The sequence below is a fragment of the Mustelus asterias genome, chromosome 27 (genome assembly GCF_964213995.1).
Source record: "Mustelus asterias chromosome 27, sMusAst1.hap1.1, whole genome shotgun sequence".
Lineage (NCBI taxonomy): Eukaryota > Metazoa > Chordata > Chondrichthyes > Carcharhiniformes > Triakidae > Mustelus > Mustelus asterias.
Window position 1 is genome coordinate 1407877 of NC_135827.1, and position 24977 is coordinate 1432853.

The window sequence follows — 24977 nt, forward strand, 5'->3', positions numbered from 1 at the left end:
ACATGTAAAGAATGAATGATTGGACCAAAAAACTCGAGGCTGCTGGTGGGTTGAACAATGCTGTGCTTGTGGCAATGCCTTTGGAAGAGGATTAAAGGAAGAGGGTCTCCCACAGCAGAAACAAAGAGATAATTTCAAACAATAGTTTCTATTAGTTTTCAGATTTTAGCATTTACCTTGTGTGTGAACATGTTATGATGTGGAGATGCCGGCGTTGGTATTAGTATTCTGTAACTTGATTTCTGTGTCTGTGCACTGTTGGAGAACAGATATCCACTCCATCTGACGAAGGAGCAGCGCTCCGAAAGCTTATGGTATTTGCTACCAAATAAACCTGTTGGACTTTAACCTGGTGTTGTGAGACTTCTTACTGTTTGAACATGTTAACAGTCTCCATGTTACACAAGATAAAACACAGTGAAATATTTGGTAGCATGCACCATGTACATGGTCAAATCCAGTCGGCTACATTTATAAGCCACTTAAAGCTTGGTGTCAAATTTCATTATCATGAACAGTCACTTATTACAGGCTTCAGGAGTTTTAATGTAGCTTTTCCTGGACAGTAAAAGATGATGCCTGCTTTTAAGCATTTTCTTAAATGTTTGGGAAGAGAGGTGTGTCTGGGTGGGGGAGTTTTGCTGTTTACAGTGTGTGTGGTGGAGGGAGTGGGGAGAAGATTCCCTATCACCAGGGAATATAGACAGGGAATGAGTCAGGGAATATAGACAGGGAATGAGTCAGGGAATATAGACAGGGAATGAGTCAGGGAATATAGACAGCTTGGCTGAAACCTAGACAAGTACATAAAATAATAACATTTTTACAAAGTATTTTCTTATTTATTTGATGTATAATATATGTTGATTCTTCTTGAACCTTGATAATTATACACTGAATGTGCCTACATTGCTTTACTGTTTTTGTTGGCATCTGAGGTGATGTTAATTGCCACGAGTTTTTTAAAATCTACTCCTTCATGGGACATGGACTTGGGACAAGCATTTGTTGCCCATCCTTAAGTGCCCTTGAGGATATGGTGATGAGTTCAAATGGGGTCAGATTGTAAAATAGTTTGTGAAACACAGCTGTAGTTTCCTTTTCTTCACTTCACATTTATATAATGCAGCAAGGTCATGTTCTGGTGTTAGTATGGACATTATCCTGTGTTACATACACTAACTGCATTGAATGTTGGAATGCTGAGGTCACTTCGATTTGAAACAAATGCATTGGTACACAGTCACGATGGCGTGTGGCTTAGAGGGGAACTTGCAGGTGATGGTGTTCCCATGCCTTCTCCTTCAAGTTGGTAGTTGGTTTAGAAGTTACTGTTGAAGAAGCCTTGGTGAGTTGCTGCAGTGCATCTTGTATAGAGTCCATACTGCTGCCATTATGCATCAGTTGATGGAGGGAGTGAATGTTTCAGGGGTGGATGGTGTGTGAATATAGCAGGTTACTTTGTCCTGAATGGGGTTGAACTTTAATGTTGTTGGAACTTCACTTACTCCCTCACACCCTTATCTTGTGCATTGTAGATGGAGAACATGCTTTAAGGAGTCAGGAGGTGAGTTATTCACCACAGAATTCTCAGCCTTTGACTTGTTCTTGTAGCCATGGTATTTATATGCCTCGTCCAGTTCAGTTTCTGGTCAGTGGTGGTTCCAGGTTCTTGAAAGTAGAGGAATTCAGCACCAGTAATGCTATTAAATGCTGAGATTCTCTCTTGATGGAGATGATTATTGCTTGGGCTTGTGTGGAAGAATGTTGCTTGCTACTTATCATCCCACAGCTAAATGTTGTCCAGAGCTTGCTGTTTGTGAACATGGACTGCTCTCAGTATCTGAGAAGTTGTGAATGATGCTGAATATTGTGCAATCATCAGCAAACATCACTTATGCTTGAGGGAAGGTGATAATAAAGCAACTGAAGATGCTTGAGTCAGGACACCACCCTGAGGAACCTCTGCAGTGATGTCCTGGAGTGTGATGATGACCTCAAACACTCATGGTCATCATCCTTTCTGCTCGCTATGACCCGCACAGTTTTCTTGCTGATTCCCTGGCTTTGTTTTTGCTAAGCCTCCTTGTTGCATCATTCAGTCAAGGGCAGTCACTCTCACCTCACCTCTTGAGTTCAGCTGTTTTGTCCATTTTTGGACCAAGGTTGTAATGAGGTCAAGAGTGGAGTGACCCTGGCGAAATACAAACTGAGCATTGGTTATTGCTTGACGGCAATGTTGATAACACTTGCATCGCTTTACTGAAGATCGAGAGTAGACTGATGGGACAGTAATTGGTCATGTTGGATTTGTTCTGCTTTTTGTGGACAGAGTAAGAAATCTAACAACACCAGGTTAAAGTCCAACAGGTTTATTTGGTAGCAAAAGCCACTAGCTTTTGGAGCGCTGCTCCTTCGTCAGGTGGAGTGGGAGATGTGCTCACAAACAGGGCACACAGAGACACAAACTCAATTTACAGAATAATGATTGGAATGCTAATCAAGCTAATCAATGCTAATACAGCTAATCAATTCTTAAAGGTACAGACAATGTGAGTGGAGGGAGGGTTAAGCACAGGTTTAAAGAGATGTGTATTGTTTCCAGACAGGACAGCTAGTGAGATTTTGCAAGTCCAGGCAAGTTGTGGGGGTTACAGATAGTGTGACATGAACCCAAGATCTGTGGACAGGACATACCTGGGCAATTTTCCACATTGCCGGCTAGATGCCGGAGGGCCAGTAGTCATTGCAGTATCCAGTTACTTCAAGTGTTCATGATATCAAATGGAGTGAATCGAATTGGTTGGGGACCACTGGAGGAGGCTGAGCTGGATCACCCACTCGGCATTTCTGGCTGAAGATTGCTGCGAATGCTTCAACTTCGTCTTTTGCACTAATGTGCTAGGCTCCCGCATTATCGAGGATGACGTTGTTTGTGACGCCACTTCCTTCAATTAGTTATTTAATTGTTCACCACCGTTCACGACTGGATGTGGCAGGATTGCAGAGCTTATGTTGGTTATGTGATCACATTCTGTCTCCCGCATGTTGTGTCAACTGTTTGGGATGCAAGTAGTCTGTGTTTAGCTTCTCCCACCCCACCCACCTTTCAGTGTTTATTAGTTCAATCCTCTGCTGACATTAATTACCGTATGTGTGAGGATAGTGATGCCAGTCTGATTCACAGACTTGTTCCAGTGTCTCTCGGAATCTGAAACCTCCCATCTTGCACTACCTTCCTGCCCATGTGCCAACAGCTCTAACCTGCCCCTCTCTCTCATTCAGCACATGGCACCAGGAAATGTCCTGCGGGGTGTCCTCCTTGTGCTCAGTGCTTGTAGAAGACTTCATAGAGGTAAAGGGACAGCAGGCTAATCATTGCACTAACCACACAGAAAATGTCAGCTAACGTTTGTAGAACATGGTGTAAATGAACAAAATCTGAGCCACTGTTTGTACCTGAAACAAAGGGGCTGTGAAGGTGCTGTCAACAGCAATTTTAAAATGGAGATCCAATATAACAACTGTCCCAACAACCGGGCGGCACGGTAGCACAGTGGTTAGCACTGCTGCTTCACAGCTCCAGGGACCCAGGTTCGATTCCCGGCTTGGGTCACTGTCTGTGTGGAGTTTGCACATTCTCCTCGTGTCTGCGTGGGTTTCCTCCGGGTGCTCCGGTTTCCTCCCACAGTCCAAAGATGTGCGGGTTAGGTTGATTGGCCATGCTAAAATTGCCCCTTAGTGTCCTGGGATGTGTAGGTTAGAGGGATTAGCGGGTAAAAATGTAGGGATATGGGGGTAAATATGTAGGGATATGGGGGTAGGGTCTGGGTGGGATTGTGGTCGGTGCAGACTTGATGGGCCGAATGGCCTGTTTCTGCACTGTAGGGTTTCTATGATTTTCTATGATTGAAACTCTGGCAGTTGAGGTGGTGAGGACTGTATCAACATTGAGGCATATTCAGAAATCCTCAAATGCGACAGTAATTAAAGAACAAAGAAAATTACATAGAACATAGAACAGTACAGCACAGAACAGGCCCTTCGGCCCACGATGTTGTGCCGAGCTTTATCTGAAACCAAGATCAAGCTATCCCACTACCTATCATCCTGGTGTGCTCCATCTGCCTATCCAATAACCGCTTAAATGTTCCTAAAGTGTCTGACTCCACTATCACTGCAGGCAGTCCATTCCACACCCCAACCACTCTCTGCGTAAAGAACCTACCTCTGATATCCTTCCTATATCTCCCACCACGAACCCTATAGTTATGCCCCCTTGTAATAGCTCCATCCACCCGAGGAAATAGTCTTTGAACGTTCACTCAATCTATCCCCTTCATCATTTTATAAACCTCTATTAAGTCTCCCCTCAATCTCCTCCGCTCCAGAGAGAACAGCCCCAGCTCCCTCAACCTTTCCCCATAAGACCGACACTCCAAACCAGGCAGCATCCTGGTAAATCTCCTCTGCACTCTTTCCAGCGCTTCCACATCCTTCTTATAGTGAGGTGACCAGAACTGCACGCAATATTCCAAATGCGGTCTCACCAAGGTCCTGTACAGTTGCAGCATAACCCCACGGCTCTTAAACTCCAACCCCCTGTTAATAAAAGCTAACACACTATATGCCTTCTTCACAGCTCTATCCACTTGAGTGGCAACCTTTAGAGATCTGTGGATATGGACCCCAAGATCTCTCTGTTCCTCCACAGTCTTCAGAACCCTACCTTTGACCCTGTAATCCACATTTAAATTAGTCCTACCAAAATGAATCACCTCACATTTATCAGGGTTAAACTCCATTTGCCATTTTTCAGCCCAGCTTTGCATCCTATCTATGTCTCTTTGCAGCCTACAACAGCCCTCCACCTCATCCACTACTCCACCAGTCTTGGTGTCATCAGCAAATTTACTGATCCACCCTTCAGCCCCCTCCTCTAAGTCATTAATAAAAATCACAAAGAGCAGAGGACCAAGCACCGATCCCTGCGGCACTCCGCTAGCAACCTGCCTCCAGTCCGAAAATTTTCCATCCACCACCACCCTCTGTCTTCAATCAGATAGCCAGTTACCTATCCAATCGGCCAACTTTCCCTCTATCCCACACCTCCTTACTTTCATCATAAGCCGACCATGGGGGACCTTATCAAACGCCTTACTAAAATCCATGTATATGACATCAACCGCCCTACCTTCATCAACACACCTAGTTACCTCCTCAAAAAATTCTATCAAATTTGTGAGGCACGATTTGCCCTTCACAAATCCGTGCTGACTATCCCGGATTAATCCGCATCTTTCTAAATGGTCGTAAATCCCATCCCTAAGGACCTTTTCCATCAATTTACCAACCACCGAAGTCAGACTAACCGGTCTATAATTACCAGGGTCATTTCTATTCCCTTTCTTAAACAGAGGAACAACATTTGCCACTCTCCAGTCCTCTGGCACCATCCCCGTGGACAGCGAGGACCCAAAGATCAAAGCCAAAGGCTCTGCAATCTCATCCCTCGCCTCCCAAAGAATCCTAGGATACATTTCATCAGGCTCAGGGGACTTATCGACCTTCAGTTTATTCAAAACTGCCAATACATCCTCCCTCCGAACATCTATTTCCTCCAGCCTATTAGCCTGTAACACCTTCTCTTCCTGAAAAACATGGCCCCTCTCCTTGGTGAAAACTGAAGAAAAGTATTCATTCATCACCTCGCCTATCTCTACTGATTCCATACACAAGTTCCCACCACTGTCCTTGACCGGCCCTAACCTCACCCTGGTCATTCTTTTATTCCTCACATAAGAGTAAAAAGCCTTGGGGTTTTCCTTGATCCGACCCGCCAAGGACTTCTCATGTCCCCTCCTAGCTCTCCTCAGCCCCTTTTTCAGCTCGTTCCTTGCTAACTTGTAACCCTCAGTCGAGCCATCTGAACCTTGTTTCCTCATCCCTACATAAGCTTCCCTCTTCCTTTTCACAAGACATTCCACCTCTTTTGTGAACCACGGTTCCCTCACTCGGCCATTTCCTCCCTGCCTGACAGGGACATACCTATCAAGGACACCCAGTATTTGTTCCTTGAAAAAGTTCCACTTTTCATCAGTGCCTTTCCCTGACAGTTTCTGTTCCCATCTTATGCCCCCTAATTCTTGCCTAATCGCATCATAATTACCTCTCCCCCAATTGTAAGCCTTGCCCTGCCGTCCGGCCCTATCCCTCTCCATTGCAATAACAAAAGACACCGAATTGTGGTCACTATCTCCAAAGTTCTCTCCCACAACCAAATCTAACACTTGGCCCGGTTCATTTCCCAGTACCAAATCCAATGTGGCCTCACCCCTTGTCGGCCTATCCACATATTGTGTCAGGAAACCCTCCTGCACACACTGCACAAAAAGTGCCCCATCCAAACTATTCGACCTACAAAGGTTCCAATCAATATTTGGAAAGTTAAAGTCCCCCATGACAACTACCCTGTGACCCCCACACGTATCCATAATCTGCTTTGCAATTTCTTCCTCCACATCTCTATTACTATTTGGGGGCCTATAGTAAACTCCTAGCAACGTGACCGCTCCTTTCCTGTTTCTAATTGCAGCCCATATTACCTCAGTGTGCATATCCCCCTCAAAGTGCTTTTCCGCAGCCGTTAAACTATCCTTGATTAACAATGCTACTCCTCCACCTCTTTTACCAGCTTCCCTACACTTACTGAAACATCTATACCCCGGAACGTCCAACAACCATTCCTGTCCTTGTTCTACCCACGTCTCCGTAATGGCCACAACATCGTAGTCCCAAGTAGCAATCCACGCCCCAAGTTCATCCACCTTGTTCCGGATGCTCCTTGCATTGAAGTAGACACACTTCAACCCATCTTCCTGTCTACCGGTACCCACCCTTGACCTTGATACCTTCCCCAATACCTCACCACCCTCAACACTGACTTCCGGACTACAACTCCTTTTCCCACTCCCCTGACAAATTTGTTTAAATCCCCCTGAAGAGCCGTAGCAAATTTCCCTCCCAGGATATTGGTGCCCCTCTGGTTCAGGTGCACCCCGTCCTGTTTGTAGAGGTCCCACCTTCCCCAGAACGTGTTCCAATTATCCACGTATCTGAAACCCTCCCTCCTACACCATCCCTGCAACCACATGTTTAACTGCACTCTCTCCCTGTTCCTCAACTCGCTATCACGTGGCACCGGTAGCGTACCAGAGATGACCACATGTTTTGTCTTTGCTCTCAGCTTCCAGCCCAGCTCCCGAAATTCCTGTTTTAAATCCCCGTCCCTTCTCTTACCTATGTCGTTGGTACCAATGTGTACCACGACTTGTGACTGTTTCCCCTCCCCCTTAAGAATCCGGAAAACACAGTCCGAGACGTCACGGACCCTGGCATCCGCTAGGCAACAAACCATCCTCGAGTCTCTTTTGCTGCCACAGAACCTCCTATCTATCCCTTTAACTAATGAGTCCCCAATAACTATTGCCCTCCCGCTCTCCTCCTTACCCTCCTGAGCCACAGGGACGGACTCAGTGCCGGAGATCCTCTCACTGCGGCTCACCACTGGTATGTCGTCCCCCTCAACCGTATCCAAAGCGGAATACTTATTGCTAAGGGGAACGACCACAGGGGATCCCTGCACCGACTGCTTCTTCCCAGCCCCTCTCACCGTCACCCATCTATTTTCATTCCTCGGAGTAACTGTATCCCTGAAGCTTCTGTCTATGGCCATCTCTGCATCCCTAATGATCCTAAGTTCCTCCAACTCCAGCTCCAGTTCCCTTACACGGTTTTGGAGGAGCTGCAGATGGATGCACTTCTCACAGATATAATCAGCAGGGACACTGACGTCGTCCCTCACCTCGAACATAGTGCAAGAGGAACATTGCACTGCCTTCACACCCATCCCCTCTAGATACCTTGCCAGTACCAGGTAGAAACAGCAAAAAATGAATTAACTCACCCCTGCTCGCCCAAGCCCTGTGAGCCAAAGCCCTACAGCATTCACTCTGCCTCCTGCTCACTCTGCTGCCCGCTAACGACGCTGCCCGCTCAAAAGTGCGGCCTACTTTTAAACCCTCCAAAAACCTTCCCAGACTCCTGCTGGGCCCACTACCTGTTTTAAAAAAAACCTCCGATTTTTTTTACACAAATTTAACTTAAAATAAATAAATAAATAAATGTAGTGAACAAACCAACTGCCTTCTCCTCAGCCTGGTCCTGTGGAACAATGAGTTCCTTTCCCTGACAGTTTCTGTTCCCAACTTATGCCCCCTAATTCTTGCCTAATCGCATCATAATTACCTCTCCCCCAATTGTAAACCTTGCCCTGCCGTACGGCCCTATCCCTCTCCATTGCAATAACAAAAGACACCGAATTGTGGTCACTATCTCCAAAGTGCTCTCCCACAACCAAATCTAACACTTGGCCCGGTTCATTTCCCAGTACCAAATCCAATGTGGCCTCACCTCTTGTCGGCCTATCCACATATTGTGTCAGGAAACCCTCCTGCACACACTGCACAAAAACTGCCCCATCCGAACTATTTGACCTACAAAGGTTCCAATCAATATTTGGAAAGTTAAAGTCCCCCATGACAACTACCCTGTGACCCCCACACATATCCATAATCTGCTTAGCAATTTCTTCCTCCACATCTCTATTACTATTTGGGGGCCTATAGTAAACTCCTAGCAACGTGACCGCTCCTTTCCTATTTCTAACCTCAGCCCATATTACCTCAGTGTGCAGATCCCCCTCGAAGTGCCTTTCCGCAGCCGTTAAACTATCCTTGATTAACAATGCCACTCCTCCACCTCTTTTACCAGCTTCCCTACACTTACTGAAACATCTATACCCCGGAACGTCCAACAACCATTCCTGTCCTTGTTCTACCCACGTCTCCGTAATGGCCACAACATCGTAGTCCCAAGTACCAATCCACGCCCCAAGTTCATCTACCTTGTTCTGGATGCTCCTTGCATTGAAGTAGACACACTTCAACCCACCTTCCTGTCTACCGGTACCCACCCTTGACCCTGATACCTTCCCCAATACCTCACCACCCTCACTGACTTCTAGACTACAACTCCTTTTCCCACTCCCCTGACTTATTAGTTTAAACCCCCCTGAAGAGCCGTAACAAATTTCCCTCCTAGGATATTGGTGCCCCTCTGGTTCAGGTGCACCCCGTCCTGTTTGTACAGGTCCCACCTTCCCCAGAATGTGTTCCAATTATCCACGTATCTGAAACCCTCCCTCCTACACCATCCCTGCAACCACATGTTTAACTGCACTCTCTCCCTGTTCCTCAACTCGCTATCACGTGGCACCGGCAACGTACCAGAGATGACCACATGTTTTGTCTTGGCTCTCAGCTTCCAGCCCAGCTCCAGAAATTCCTGCTTTAAATCCCCGTCCCTTCTCTTACCTATGTCATTGGTACCAATGTGTACCACGACTTGTGACTGTTTCCCCTCCCCCTTCAGAATCCGGAAAACACGGTCTGAGACGTCACGGACCTTGGCATCCGGTAGGCAACATACCATCCGTGAGTCTCTTTTGCTGCCACAGAACCTTCTATCTATCCCTCTAACTAACGAGTCCCCAATAACTATTGCCCTCCCGCTCTGCCCCTTACCCTCCCGAGCCACAGAGACGGACACAGTGCTGGAGATCCTCTCACTGCGGCTCACCACTGGTATGTCATCCCCCTCAACCGTATCCAAAGCGGAATACTTGTTGCTAAGGGGAACGACCACAGGGGATCCCTGCACGGACTGCTTCCTCCCAGCCCCTCTCACCATCACCCATCTGTTTTCATTCCTCGGAGTAACTGTATCCCTTAAGCTTCTGTCTATGGCCACCTCTGCGTCCCTAATGATCCTAAGTTCATCCAACACCAGTTCCCTAACACGGTTTTGGAGGAGCTGCAGATGGGTGCACTTCCCACAGGTGTAATCAGCAGGGACACTGTCGTCGTCCCTCACCTCAAACATAGTGCAAGAGGAACATAGCACTGCCTGCACACCCATCCCCTCTAGATACCTTGCCAGTACCAGGTAGAAACAGCAAAAATGAATTAAACTCACCCCTGCTCGCCCTTTCTGCCTAAGCCCTGTGAGCCAAAGCCTTATAGCTCACACTCTGCTTCCCACTCACTCCCTGCCCGCTCCCTACGCTGCCCGCTGTATACTGCAGCCTACCTTTTATACTTCACGCGCTTAAAAACACTTCCCAGACTCCTTAGCCGCCCACTTCCAGTTTTCACTTTAAACTTAAAATACTACTGCTAAAGTAAAGGCCAAAAAAACACACACACGAGCTGACTAATTAAATAAATAAACAATTCACTTAATCTCTCACCAGCACTGCTGCCTCCAATCACTCCCTCTCAGCTTGCTCCAGTGGAACAGCACAGGAACAGGTCCTTTGGCCCTCCAAGCCTGCACCGACCATGCTGCCCGACTGAACTGTCACTGACAGAACAATCACCAACTCCAGCTCAGTGAACACATTTCAGATTCCAGTACTCTCACTGTTAACTTGAGCAGCTGCAGGCTGGGGGTGTGGAGTAGGGGGGTGAGTTTGTCCTCTCCTCCTTTCAATGTGTAGCTGGCTGTGAGGGAGGGAAACACAGTTTACTCCCAACAGGCATCCAATCACTCATTGACCGGTGTGGCAAAAGTGAAGTATTTTTGTCTGGTTATAATTCCACCCCAAAACATGAGAAGAGGAGCTTTGCAGGAAACTTCCCAATGTCCTGTCACGATGCAAGCAGGAGCTTTGCAGGTCTGCAGGGAGTGAACCAGCATTGCGTTGTGGTGGGAGTTTGAGGGTGGTTTTCTGCAGGGAAATTTTCACAGCATGCTCAGCTAGAATCTCAAATTACTATTTCAAATATCATTTGGTTTCAAATATCTTTGATTTTTAGGCAGAGTGAGGATTAATTTTAAGCTTCATCCTGCTGTGTGACTTATACAATCTGAAAAGGTCTGTTTTTAAATTTGAATGGTTAAGATATTTACATTTCAGGAACCAGCCTGCCCTTGTTATTTCATGGAGTGAATCGAATTCCCAGTGCCATTTTCCGGGATGTATAAGGAGCTGTTCCGTTTCAATCTGTGTCTTTTGAATTCTCAGAGAGGAAACATAGAAAAACTACAGCACAAACAGGCCCTTCGGCCCACAAGTTGTGCCGAACGCATCCCTACCTTCTAGACCTACCTATAACCCTCCATCCTATTACGCTCCATGTACTCATCCAGGAGTCTCTTAAAAGACCCTATTGAGTTCGCCTCCACCACCACTGACGGCAGCCGATTCCACTCGCCCACCACCCTCTGTGTGAAAAACATACCCCTGACATCTCCCCTGTACCTACCCCCAGCACCCTAAACCTGTGTCCTCTCGTAGCAGACATTTCCACCCTGGGAAAAAGCCTCTGAGTGTCCACCCGATCTATGCCTCTCAACATCTTATACACCTCTATTAGGTCTCCTCTCATCCTTCGTCTCTCCAAGGAGAAAAGCCCGAGCTCCCTCAGCCTATCCTCATAAGGCATGCCACTCAATCCAGGCAACATCCTTGTAAATCTCCTCTGCACCCTTTCAATCTTTTCCACATCCTTCCTATAGTGAGGCAACCAGAACTGAGCACAGTACTCCAAGTGGGGTCTGACTAGGGTCTTGTATAACTGCATCATTATCCCCGGACTCCTAAACTCAATCCCTCGATTGATAAAGGCCAGCACACCATACGCCTTCTTAACCACCTCCTCCACCTGCGGGGCCGATTTCAGAGTCCTATGGACCCGGACCCCAAGGTCCTTCTGATCCTCTACAGTACTAAGAGTCTTTCCCTTTATATTGTACTCCTTCATCCCATTTGACCTACCAAAATGGACCACGACGCATTTATCTGGGTTGAAGTCCATCTGCCACTTCTCCGCCCAGTCGTAGAATCGTAGAAACCCTACAGTGCAGAAAGAGGCCATTCGGCCCATCGAGTCTGCACCAACCACAATCCCACCCAGGCCCTATCTCCATATCCCTACATATTTTACCCGCTAATCCCTCTGACCTACACATCTCCGGACACTAAGGGGCAATTTTTTAGCATGGCCAATCAACCTAACCCGCACATATTTGGACTGTGGGAGGAAACCGGAGCACCCGGAGGAAACCCACACAGACACGGGGAGAATGTGCAAACTCCACACAGACAGTGATCCAAGCCGGGAATCGAACCCAGGTCCCTGGAGCTGTGAAGCAGCAGTGCTAACCACTGTGCTACCGTGCCACCAGTCTTGCGTCCTATCTATGTCCCTCTGTAACTTCTGATATCCCTCCAGACTATCCACAACCCCACCAACCTTCGTGTTGTCGGCAAACTTACCAACCCATCCCTCCGCTTCCATATCCAGGTCATTTATGAAAATGACAAACAGCAAAGGTCCCAGAACAGATCCCTGGGGCACACCACTGGTGACCGACTTCCATTTAGAAAAAGACCCATCTATACCCACTCTCTGCCTCCTTTGGGCAAGCCAGTTCTGGATCCACCGGGCAGCAGCCCCTTGGATCCCATGCCCTCTCACTTTTTCTAGAAGCCTTGCATGGGGGACCTTATCGAACGCCTTGCTAAAATCCATATAAACCACATCTACCGCTTTCCCTTCGTCAATGTGTTTAGTCACATTTTCGAAGAACTCCACCAGGCTCGTAAGGCACGATCTGCCCTTGACAAAGCCATGCTGAGTATTCTTGAGCATACTAAACCTCTCTAAATGCTCATATATCCTGTCCCTCAGGATCTTCTCCATCAGCTTACCAACCACTGATATTTATCGCCAATAAATATTTATCGCCAATAAATATTAATGATTCTAATTCATGTGCTTGTCCCCTATTACAAGGTAAGTTTGATATTTAAATTTAGAATGAGTTCTGATGTGATGTGTGTATAGAACAGGAGTGAAGTCTCATGGGAATACCCAGGAGCTGTTAGCAAGCTGGCTTTACTGTTTATTTATAGGCAAAATCTCAGTGGTTACAGCCTTTCTCCAAGGCATATAGGATGGAAGTTACAATCAATGTGATCTAGGATTTAAGCACCAGATTAATCATAGGAAAGGCAGTTGGTCATTATTTATTCTAAGCTCTGTGGAGGATTTTATGCACTTGAGTGATGAAGGAGTGACGATATATTTCCAAGTCAGGATAGTGCATGACCTTGAGGAGTACTTGGAGGTGATGGTGTTTCCTTGCACCTCCCATGTGGTAGAGGCATTGGTTTGGAATATGCTGTCAAAGTAGGCTTGGCAACTTATTGCAATGCTTCTTGTAGAAAGTACACATTGTTGTCACTATGCGTCAATAGTGAAGGGAGTAAATGCTTAAGGAGATGGATAGGCTGTTGATTCAGGGAACTGGTTTGTGCTGGATGGTGTCCAGTTTTTTGAGTGTTGTTGGAGCTGAAACCATCCAGGCAAGTGGAGAGTATTCCATTACACTCCTGGCACATTCCTGATCCATGAAACACAAATAGTATGCAGGTACAGCGAGTGAATAGGCAGGCAAATGGAATGTTCTTGTTTTTTGCTTGGAGACTGGGATATACAGTTTACAGGGCATTGGTGAGACCACATCTAAAGTACTGTGGACAGTTTTGATCTCATTTAAGAGAGGATGGAGGATGTTTCCCCTTGTGGGATAGACTAGAACTCGGACACAGTTTAACAATAAGCCGTTTCCATTTAAGGCAGATTTGAGAATTGTTTCCTCTAAGAGTTGAGTCTGTGGCATTCTCTTCCGCCGACAGCAGTGGAGGCAGGGTCAGTGAATATGTGGGTTAGGTAGATTCTTTACTGACAAGGGAGTCAAAGGGTGTAGGGCGGACAGGGGCGTAGTGGGTCACAATCAGATCAGCCATGATCTTATCAAATGTCAGAGCAGGCTCGAGGGGCTGGGTAGCCTACTCCTGCTCCGAATTCATGTGCTCACATGACTTGGGCCTTGTGAATGGGAGAGAGACTTTGGGAAGTTAAGAGTTGAGCCATTGCCACAAGTTATTCAGTCTCGGGCTGCATATATGTGGCTAGTCCAGTTTGAGATTAGACTAACGATGACTCCCTCCACCCTTCCGAAGGTTGAAGAAGCGGATTTGGTATTGATAATTTGAAGAAGAAGATGGGAGTTCTCCATGCTGTCTGAGCTGATATGTATTCCACAATCAACATCATCAAAAACAGTTTTATCTGATCTGATTGTGGGGGCTTGCTGTGTGTAAATTGGCTGCTGTGTTTCCCACATTACGACAGTGATAACACTCCATTAGTACTTTATTGGCTGTAAAGCTGTTTTTAAATCAAGCGTTTATCTAATCCTTGCCACTACTTACATCCACAAGCATTGTTTCAGATTGTTGAAAACCATACCCACCTATTGAACCCTGAGCTGAGTTTCCAACCCCATACCCTTTGCGTTACAAAATCCATAATATTAAACATCTCTGCACTGACCTCAACTCATCTGCTGCTGAAATCCTTAACCACAGACTCACTATTCCCGTGTTCTCCCTCCTGACCTGCCACATGCCAACCCCGATGAAGTGTAGTGCATCCTAAACTGTGCTGCCTCAATTCTATCCCATTCAACCATCACACTTGTCCTCACTCACCACTGTGAGCTACTGATACCTCTGGGAGGCTTAGATGAGTTGTACCTGGAGGTTGTAGAGAGCAGAATCAGACTGTGTACAGGGGGAGGTGATGGCCAAGTGGTATTATTGCAAGACTATTACTCCAGAAACTCAGCTAATGTTCTGGGGACCCGGGTAGATGGTGGAATTTGAATTCAATATAAAAAAACTGTCTGGAATTAAGAATCTACTGATGACCATGAAACCATTGTCGATTGTCAGAAAAACCCATCTGGTTCGTTAATATCCTTCAGGGAAGGAAATCGGCCACCCTTACCTGGTCTGGCCTACATGTGACTCCAGAGCCACAGCAGTGTGGTTGAATCTCAACTGCTCTCTGGACAAGAGCAACTAGGGATGGGTAATAAATGCTGGCCAGCCAGTGACACCCATGTCTCACGAATGAATAGCAAAAGGGAGGTTGTATATAACAGGGTTAGACTGTGTGCAGCACGGTGGCACAGTGGTTAGCACTGATGCCTCACAGCAGCAGGGACCTGGGTTCAATTCTGGCCTCAGCTGACTGTGTGGAGTTTGCACATTCTCCCCGTGTCTGCGTGGGTTTCCTCCCACAGTCCAAAGATGTGCAGGTTAGGTTGATTGGCCATGCTAAATTGCCCCTTAGTGTCAGGGGGACCAGCAGAGTAAATATGTGGGGTTACGGGGATAGGGCCTGGGTGGGATTGTTGTCGGTGCAGACTCGATGGGCCAAATGGTCTGCATCTGCATTGTTCTATAATTCTACCCGGATGTTGTGTTGCAGGGCAGACTGTGTACCCGGAGGTTGTATACAACAGTGTCCGATTGTATTCCTGGAAGTTGTATATATTGGAATCTGGGAATGTGCTGGAAATATACCAGGTTTAATAAATAGCAGAAAGTAAGAGCGAATGTTTATCGGGTTTTTCTATAGAGTTTGATCTGGTAATAAACATTGAAGGCTAGTTACTGTTTGAAATGGAGTTGCCGTGTGTGGTTTGTATATAACATACTGTGGGAGTGACTGTGGCCCACGTTGTATTTGGTGCAGTGTCTAGGATTGACCGTGGAAAGCAGACTGTCCCACTGACGGATGTTACTCCCTTTGGATCATGCTGTGCTGATGCGTTTATTCAGGTGAACTCTGTCCAGTGAACGAGGAAGGTATTATCTCTAAAGTAACCCTGAATGTATAACAGCAGCTAGAACCATGTTACTAATGATTTGCATCTGATTTCATTCACAGACTAAGCTGCCTGCTACGATCACTGTGCCATTATCAGTGCTTAACCAACCACTTAAAGGAAAGGGGGTGATGGCAGGACAGATCATCAAGGGTAACCTTGGAGCAAAGTAAGTAATAGCTGGGGCAATGTGGGCAGGGGTGATAATAGCTCTGATGAATTAAGCAGAGCGTACCAAGGATAGGTGCTGGCCTCTATTTATCTTTTACAAACATGATCTGGATTCAGCAGCTAAAATGTCAATTGGTCCAATTTGCAGATGATCTAAAAAGAATGACAGTCAAATCTGATGAAGCTGCTGAGGGACTGAGAGAGTATTTACAAGCAGACAGAGCTAGCAGATATTCAAGTTATTGTTAAGTGTTGAAAGAAAGGCAAGAGGACACGGAAACTTACAGCTTACATCGTATCTTCTGTTGGCTCACGGAGTTGAGCATTCATGCTTAACTCCACACCCCTGCTGTTAGTACCTATCTGCCTTTTACAATTATTGATGCTGTCAGCTTCCGCTGCCTTCTCAGTGCCAGCGTCCCAAGTCCTGACAACTGAGTGGGGAAAATGTCTCCTCATCTTCTAACGAGATCATTTTGAATTTCTGATTATTGACCAGAGAGAATTGTTTTTCTTTATCTTCTGTAACTAAACCTCTCATTGTCGTGGAATCCGATATTAAAATCACCGTTTGATCTTCTCTGTTCCAAAGAGAACATTGCTAATCTTTCCAACCTTTCCTCATAACTGAAGTTTCTTTGATTCCTGGTAAACCTGCTCTGTGCCTTCAGGCCTTTTACCTGAAGTGTGATACTGAGGCCTAACCAGTTCCAGATCTTCCAGTCATCTTTTTATAAATGCAAGTAGCCCAAATTTCCAGCTGGTATTTAAGCATTGCATAAATGATCCCAAAGTCTCTCCGCTCAAACACTTTTCAAAATCAAGTTGTTTATAATAGCTGTCTTTCCATATTAATCATTCCAAAGTCTATCACTTCACACTTTTCCAATTTGAACTCCATCTGCCATGTTTTGATCCATTTTTCCATCATGTTCATGTCATTCCTGTCATGTCAGGAGCAGCACAGTGGTTAGCACTGCTGCCTCACAGCTCCAGGGACCCGAGTTCGATTCCTGGCTTGGGTCACAGTCTGTGTGGAGTTTGCACATTCTCCCCGTGACTGCATGGTTTTCCTCCGGGTGCTCCAGTTTCCTCCTGCAGTCCGAAGATGTGCAGGTTAGGTGCTTTGGCCATGCTAAATTACCCCTTACTGTCCCGGGATGTGTAGATTAGAGGGATTAGCGGGGTAAATATGTGGGATTACGGGGATGGGGCCTGGGTGGGATTGTTGTCGGTGCAAACTCGATGGGCTGAATGGCCTCCTCCTGCGCAGTGAGGTTTCTATGATTCCTGAAGTCTATGACTCAACAAGATGTTGAAGTAGTTTGAGAAAAAGTTTTGGGTGTGATGTACTTGCCCGCACTAAGCTGCCATTGCAGAACAGCAAACTACTGAAGTAATCTAAATGTAGAGGCAGTGCAGTCTTGAGGTTCTAGTCCTGAACTGCTCTGTGCTCAGACTACACAAGGACGGCCAGAGGGACATTATCCTTCTAAGCCAGAAGGATCAGGTTCCATTACTAGTCTGTGTTGAGTTTGGCAAACCAAACTAGGGATTACAGGACAGGTTGCATATCCTCCGATAGTAATTTCTTCAGTATTATCTAATTCTCAGCATTGGCGAAGCTTTTAGAAATTATAATCGAGGGTAACAGTCATTTGGGGGAATGAAGGAAAGCCAGCACAGATTTGTTAAAGGCAAACTGTGCTTCACTAAAGTGATTTAGTTTTTTGATGAGGTGACAGAGAAGGTTGTTGTGGATGATAAGATTGGGGGCAATACGGTGGCACTGCTGTCTCTCAGCACCAGGGATCCCAGGTTCGATTCCTGGCTTGGGTCACTGTCTGTGCGGAGTCTGCATGTTCTCCCCATGTCTGCGTGGGTTTCCTTCGGGTGCTCCGGTTTCCTCCCACAGTCCAAAGATGTGCAGGTTAGGTGGATTGGCCATGCTAAATGCATGGGGTTATGGGGAGAGGGTTGGAGGTGGGCCTGTGTGATATGCTCTTTTGGAGAGCGGGTGCAGACTCAAAGGGCTGAATGGCCTCCTTCTGCATTGTACTCTGTAATTATACTGGACACAATAGGCAGAATTCATAGAATCCCTACAGTGCAGAAGGAGGACATTTGGCCCATCGAGCCTGCACCAATTCTCTGGTGGAGCATCTTACCGAGACCCTCTCCCCTGCTCTAACCCAGAGCCCCACACATTTACCATGGCCCATCCATCTAACCTGCATATCTTGGGACACTAAGGGGCAATTTAGCATGACCAATCCACCTAACCCGCACATCTTTGGACTGTGGGAGGAAACTGGAGCACCCGGAGGAAACCCACGCAGACACGGGAAGAATGTACAAACATCAGAAGGTGAGGAGCGACCTGATAGAAGTTTACAACATTGTGGGTAGACTGGATAGTCGGGAGTCTTTTTTCCCAGGGTAGAAATGTCAATTATTCAGGGGCATAATAATGTTAAGGTTAAGGTAAAAGGAGGGGGAAATTTAAAAGAGATGCGAGAGGCAGGTTTTATATCCAGGGCAGCAAGTGCCTGGAATGTGCGGCCAGAGGAGGTGTTAGAAGCAGATACAATAACAATGTTTAATAGACATCGTGACAGGTACATGAATAGGCAGGAAATAGAGATACGGACCATAGAGAAACAAAAGGTTTTTACTTTAGAAAGGTGTCATGTGTCAGCGCAGGTTTGGTGAGCCAAAGGGCCTGTTCCTGTGCTGCACTGTTCTTTGTTCCACACGGACACCCATGGCTGGAATTGAACCCAGGTCCCTGGCGCTATGAGGCAGCAGTGCTAACCACTGTGTGCCCGCCTCTTTCTATACTGTAAACATTCATAGAATCATAGAGTCCCTACAGTGCAGAATGAGGCCATTCGGCCCATCGAGTCTGCACCAACCACAATCCCACCCAGGCTCCCAGGTTGTTCAGGGGTTGGTCTGACCACACGTGGACCCAAAGGGTGACAGAGTCTCCTGGATTGCTGGGGCCAGCTGTCCCTCGTTTTGATCAAAGTTCTGAATGTGCAGCTGTTTCTCAGTGAATTCTGTTTCTTTCTAGTATCAGTGGACTTGGGAGGAACATCATTTTGACGACCATGCCAGCAGGGACCAAACTAATCACGGGGAACAAGCCTGTCAGCTTTGTCACCGCACAGCAACTCCAGCAACTTCAACAGCAGGGGCAGGCCACACAGGTAATGGGGCAGAGCGGGGATTTGGAGGGAATCGGGGAAATGGTGCAGCTGTTCTTTGGTGTTTGTGTGCGCTGGACATCAGTTATTAAGAAATTGGTTGTGGTTTAAGGGTCCAGGTAAATAAATTGATTGTCACTTTTGAGCCATATTGCTTTGCATATATCCACTGTTGGCTCTTTGATTCTCACATCTTCAGGCTGATTGCTTTATTTGATAATAACTCCCTTCCCACCATCACTGATATTAATGGGAACCTGCTGTGGGAAGTGTTGTAGAGAGTGATGTCTGGTGGGTCAAATCTCTGGCGAAGATCTACATCCTTGCTCCTGCCCTAATTTAATTTTGTCTTTTAAAAGCATTGAGACAGTTACATGGGTAAGATGGGTAGAGGGGGATATGGGCCAAACACAGGAAATTGGGACTAGCTTAGTGGTTAAATAAAAGGATGCATGGACAAGTTGGGCCAAAGGGCCTGTTTCCATGCTGTAAACCCCTCTGACTCTAATCTTGTGTCCCTGTTTTCAGTTGAGGATCCAGCACCTGCCAACTCAGCAACTTCATCAAGGAACAGTCATCAGCTCCACCAAACCCATCTCCACTGTTGTCGTGACAACTGCAGCATCAGTGAATCAGCCTCAGGAGCAGTGATTATTGGAGCAGATTGTCAGACGAATGCCCAGAGGGATTTATTTATTAGCCGGATCTCCCAGTGTCTGCTCATTATTTCACATTGCGTTTAACTGGCAGCTGTGTCCAGTGTTGAGGGACCTGCTCCCATTCTCCCTTCATGTACTGACTCCACGTGTAATCTACTTCAATCTATAAATCTATATCATTACAAACCTGTACAGTAATTGCAATAAAACAGTTTCTGAGTCATGTATGTGTTCTCCCAGGAATCCTTTCTGACTGACGGGGCTGTAGCATGTGTCTCGTGAAGACTGACTTCGTTAGCCATACCTGAAGATCCCCAATCGTATGCCAGTCTGTACCAGGTTCACTGATCTCTGGCACTGCAATGGGCATCCTGCAGTCAGTTTTGGAGCCTGTCAGATGGGATGAAATATCAGCATGGGCTCCAGTTCCTGATCACAGGTGAATGTGTGTGTGCGTGTTTGTGTGTGCGTGCGTGTTTGTGTGTGCGTGCGTGTTTGTGTGTGCGTGCGTGTTTGTGTGTGCGTGCGTGTTTGTGTGTGCGTGCGTGTTTGTGTGTGCGTGCGTGTTTGTGTGCGCGTGCGTGTTTGTGTGCGCGTGCGTGTTTGTGTGCGCGTGCGTGTTTGTGTGCGTGTTTGTGTGCGCGTGCGTGTTTGTGTGCGCGTGCGTGTTTGTGTGGGCGTGCGTGTTTGTGTGGGCGTGCGTGTTTGTGTGCGCGTGCGTGTTTGTGTGCGCGTGCGTGTTTGTGTGCGTGTGCGCGCGTTTGTGTGCGCGCGCGCGTTTGTGTGCGCGCGCGCATTTGTGTTTGTGTGCGTTTCTGTGTGTGTGTGCGTGCGCGCCTCTGCGCGTGTGCGTGCGCGCCTCTGCGCGTGTGTGCCTCTGTGCGTTTGCGCGCGCGCGCCTCTGTGCGTTTGCGCGCGCGCCTCTGTGCATGTGCGTCTGTGTGTTTGCGCGCGCGCCTCTGTGCATGTGCGTCTGTGCGTTTGCGCGCGCGCCTCTGTGCGTGTGCGCCTCTGCCCGTGCGCGCACGCGCCTCTGCCCGCGCGCACGCGCGCCTCTGCCCGTGCGCGCGCCTCTGCCCGTGCGCGCGCCTCTGCCCGTGCACGCGCCTCTGCCCGTGCACGCGCCTCTGCCCGTGCACGCGCCTCTGCCCGTGCGCGCCCCTGCCCGTGCGCGCCCCTGCCCGTGCACGCCTCTGCCCGTGCGCGTGTGCCCGTGCGCGTGTGCGCGCCTCTGCCCGTGCGCGTGTGCGCGCCTCTGCCCGTGCGCGTGTGCGCGCCTCTGCCCGTGCGCGTGTGCGCGCCTCTGCCCGTGCGCGTGTGCGCGCCTCTGCCCGTGCGCGTGTGCGCGCCTCTGCCCGTGCGCGTGTGCGCGCCTGTGCGCGTGTGCGCGTCTGTGTGTGCGTCTGGATGTGTGTACCTGTCTCTGTGTGTGCGCGCGCGTGTGTGCGTCTGGATGTGTGTGCCTGTCTCTGTGTGTGTGTGTGTGGAAAGGGAGGATTGGACATTGTAACCTCGCTGTGGGACAGTGGGCTATTGAGGTGTCTCAGCTGGTGCCACATGATTGTTCCTCATGAGAGGAAGTTGCCATCTCAATGCATTGTGTGATCCTTTATGTACAAATGCTGAATGTGCAGAGATCTTTGTTTTCTCTGCATTGAAGCATGCTCCGAGTTCTGAATGTATAAATAGTGTTTGAGGTACTATGTAGCTAGGGTGCAGTAAACTGCGCATTGTCGAATAGAGTGTTATTTCTCTGGATATCAAGAGAAGACTGTTTATATTAGAGTTCTCAACAGCTTTCTGTTTGCAATGGTGGTTTATGGCGTATGGTTTTGGGAAATGAAATGTTTTCAGAAACTCTGAACACTAGGTAGTGATGATGCTGTCCCATCCTGTGTGTTCTATAACACTCGAAAACTGCAAGACTTAAACTTAAGTCTTAAGTGATTTCCCAAAGCCATTCCAATCTTTTCAACAGTTACACCTTTCAACGTTTCTAAAGGGGTTCCATTCCTCTCACAGAAACGGAATGGTTCGAAGCCAGGTTGCAAATTACATTGGCCCAGATCTTTGGGTGAATGTTGAGAAGTTTGCCACTATTGTGGGTTACAAAAGTACCGCCCAGCACCACAATCACTCGGGAGCCCACTGTGTTTACATGGGGAGATTGTGATTTGCTGTAATGACTCCTGGGGAGCACGCACTGGTGCCCTGCCCCATGAGCAGGTCCACATCTTCTCTCAACCCCCAATCTCTCACCCAGGTTTTCGGATAACACCCCCCTCATTGGCCGGGGATGGGTGGAGAAGGAGCAGAGCATGGCACAGCTAGATTTAAAATTTAAATGAAAAAAATTCTAAATGATTCAAAATTTGTTCAAAGCACTTCCCTGTCATTGAGATCCAGATGTGTGACCTCAGCTCGTGACCGCTGCTTTGCCACTGACTGCAAAATCCGAGCCGTTATCCAGTCTGCCACCTTGTGTGTTTGACCATTATCATCCTCCTTCAACACCTCTTTCACATTGTCGATGTGATTGGCGCTGCCATCCTCTGCTTCCTTCCTTAATATAAAAAGTGTGCTGGAAAAACTCTGCAGGTCTGGCAGCATCTGGAGAGAGAAAGGGAGTTCAATATGACTCCTCTTCAGAACTCCATTCTTGCATATTAACCATAGCTGGAGAATCTCTTGAGATAGCTTCTCTTCCTGCTCCCATATTGTTATCTCTGGTGCTTGCCCCAAGGATGTATCCTCAACACCCTCCCATTATCTCATCTTAACATCTTAGGGAAACAGCGTCAGATTCTATATGCATGCAGAGGACACCCACCTATAACTCGCAGCCTCTCTCAACTCCTCTAATATTAAAATATCAAACTGTTTGACATCCAGTGCTGAATGAGCAGCACCGTCCTCCAATTGAACATTAAGATTGAAGCTATTGTCTTCACTCCACATCCCAAGCTCCCTTCCTCAGCCTCTCCCTGACCACCATCTGAAGCTGAATCAACCGTGACAACCTCTTTGACCATGAACTGAACTTCCAACACTGCACCTGCACTATTGCTAAGTAATGTTGCCCATCTACCATCCTGTCTCAATGTCTCTGCTGTGGAATCTCAGTCCACGCCTTTCCTAAACTTAGATTTGACTATTCTAATGTCCCCCCGGCCACATTCACATTCACCACTCTCCATAATATTTACCTCATCCAAAACTCCTTCCTGTATCCAGACTCATACTGATCCATTTAACCATCAGCCTTGTGCTTGCTGGCCTAGGTTGACTCCCAATCGAACAAATCTTCAGTTTTAAAATTCTCACCATTGTGTTGAAATTCCCCCAGGCTTTGCCCCTTTCTGGCTCTGTAATCTCCGCTGTCCCAACAGGATATTGCAGCTCCTTCAACTCCTTGCATCCTTGGTTTTAATTGCTCCTCATTTGGCAGCCATGCCTTGAGCTGCTTTGGCCCCAACTTCTGGAATTTCTGTCAAACTATCTGCCTCTTTAACTTGCCCTTACTTAAACCTTTATATTGATCATGTGCTTTTTTGCTGGCACGTCCTAATGTCTCCTGTTGCTGAGTACATTGACACTATGTTCAAGGTTCTCGGTGAATGCAAGTTGCTGTTAAACCATTGGGGAGTTTGAAAGGGATTTGCATTCTTCATGTTTTAAACCAGTCCTGCTCTTTGCCACAGAAAATGTTCTCGGACTAAAGGTGTTTGCAACACAGAAGGTGCTGATCTGGCTCATTGTGTGTTTACATACTGATGTGCAAAGCACTCAAAGTCAATCCCACTACCCCATTCTCTCCCGAGCTCTGTATCACTCCCAAACAATCCCACTGCCCCATTCTCCCAAGCTCTGTACCAATCCCACTGCTCCATTCTCTCCCTAGCTCTGTATCATTTCCAAACAATCCCACTGCCCCATTCTCCCTAGCTCTGTACCAATCCCACTGCTCCATTCTCCCTAGCTCTATCAATCCCACTGCTCCATTCTCTCCATAGCTCTATCAATCCCACTGCCCCATTCTCTCCATAGCTCTGTATCAATCCCACTGCTCCATTCTCTCCCTAGCTCTGTATCATTTCCAAACAATCCCACTGCCCCATTCTCCCTAGCTCTGTACCAATCCCACTGCTCCATTCTCCCTAGCTCTATCAATCCCACTGCCCCATTCTCTCCATAGCTCTGTACCAATCCCACTGCTCCATTCTCCCTAGCTCTATCAATCCCACTGCTCCATTCTCCCTAGCTCTATCGATCCCACTGCCCCATTCTCTCCATAGCTCTGTATCAATCCCACTGCCCCATTCTCTCCCTGGATGCCCAACAGGCACCCTTCACCCTGTTTAAAACAGAAGTCCAGAGAGTTTTAGGAAATACTCCTACTAATTGGAGCAGAATCACAACGACCAAGCAACTAAAGGGGGAAGGAGCTTCTGAATACGAGGAATGGCTGTTCCAAGTATGAAGTTTAACAACACCAGGTTAAAGTCCAACAGGTTTATTTGGTAGCAAAAGCCACACAAGCTTTCGAGGCTCTGAGCCCCTTCTTCAGGTGAGTGGGAATTCAGAATTCCCACTCACCTGAAGAAGGGGCTCAGAGCCTCGAAAGCTTGTGTGGCTTTTGCTACCAAATAAACCTGTTGGACTTTAACCTGGTGTTGTTAAACTTCTTACTGTGTTTACCCCAGTCCAACGCCGGCATCTCCACATCATGTTCCAAGTATACCAGGAATGCTCAGGGCAAGGAAACCCAGGCCGTGGGGATCGAGCTTTCATCCAGGCTTTCAAGGATGGGCTCTCCAGCGCTCACCAAACCATCCTAAAAATGGGAATAATGATGTCCCAGGACTATGATGAACCGGTGGAATGGGCTAGTGGTGTACTTGGAGGCGGGGAAGAGAAATCTCAGACGAGGATAAAGCAGGAGAGAGTAGCCGTCTACGGTAGCGGGAGCGGAACTAAGCCCAAACTAACCTGTCACAATTGTGGCCGACAAGGGCACTTTGCAAAGGAGTGCCGGGTCCCAAGGAAAGGAAATAAATTTGGAAACAGTGGG

At 47.4% G+C, this 24977-nt stretch overlaps 1 protein-coding gene across 1 annotated transcript in view; it reads left to right on the forward strand.

The window, feature by feature from the left end:
* nfrkb (nuclear factor related to kappaB binding protein) overlaps window positions 1-20129 on the forward strand; it is an 80902-nt gene extending 60773 nt beyond the window's left edge. The window contains exons 19-21 of the mRNA XM_078199234.1: window positions 15930-16036; window positions 19115-19250; window positions 19776-20129. Coding sequence (XP_078055360.1) covers window positions 15930-16036; window positions 19115-19250; window positions 19776-19898 — 366 coding nt within the window. The 3' untranslated portion in view covers window positions 19899-20129. The remainder of the gene's footprint in view (window positions 1-15929; window positions 16037-19114; window positions 19251-19775) is intronic.
* The last annotated feature ends 4848 nt before the right edge of the window (window positions 20130-24977 follow it).